Source organism: Morone saxatilis, unplaced genomic scaffold (genome assembly GCF_004916995.1).
Source record: "Morone saxatilis isolate NCDOM2014 unplaced genomic scaffold, NCSU_SB_2.0 Contig21, whole genome shotgun sequence".
NCBI lineage: Eukaryota > Metazoa > Chordata > Actinopteri > Moronidae > Morone > Morone saxatilis.
Genome location: NW_023339774.1, coordinates 13258626 through 13259188, shown reverse-complemented (window position 1 = coordinate 13259188; position 563 = coordinate 13258626). Strand labels below are relative to the sequence as shown.

Sequence of the window (563 nt, the reverse complement as noted above, 5' to 3'; positions counted from 1 at the left end):
TGTGTTGTGTAATTAGTGGAAATCAGCAGCTGCTTTATTCTGATTCTTGAGTGAGCAAGATTTTCTGCGTTCATATCACATAGTTACAGTATGAGAAAAGGCTCTTTTGTGGCAAACAGTCTCCAGTTTTTCTTTTCCAAGAGAGGAAAGAACTCATAAATTATTCATTTCTCACATAAAAATGCCCCAAAGATGAATAGAATCAAAGAGGTAACACAAAGCCCTTTTCTGTGTCTTGACCTCCGTTCCTGTGTAGGTTTTCATTGAAGACCTGCGTGCAGAGTTTGTGGAGGACTTCATCTGGCCTGCAGTTCAGGCCAATGCTGTGTATGAGGACCGATACCTGCTGGGAACTGCGGTAGCACGGCCCTGCATCGCCCGCCGGCAGGTTGAGATTGCACGCAGGGAGGGTGCCCATTTTGTCTCCCATGGTGCCACAGGAAAGGTAAACCAGACACAGGACAAGAAAATACACTCTGAGGAAGAAAAATGTCCAAGAATCTGCTAATATGACTGGATCCCAGCACCAAAATGACATTTATTTAAAGATTATATTCATTTTC

At 43.5% G+C, this 563-nt stretch overlaps 1 protein-coding gene across 1 annotated transcript in view; it reads left to right on the top strand.

The window, feature by feature from the left end:
- The window catches only part of ass1 (argininosuccinate synthase 1), a gene marked incomplete at its 5' end in the record, with an annotated part of 25125 nt that overhangs the window by 1081 nt on the left and 23481 nt on the right, over nt 1–563 (top strand). The window contains 1 exon segment of the mRNA XM_035668483.1: nt 257–445. Coding sequence (XP_035524376.1) covers nt 257–445 — 189 coding nt within the window.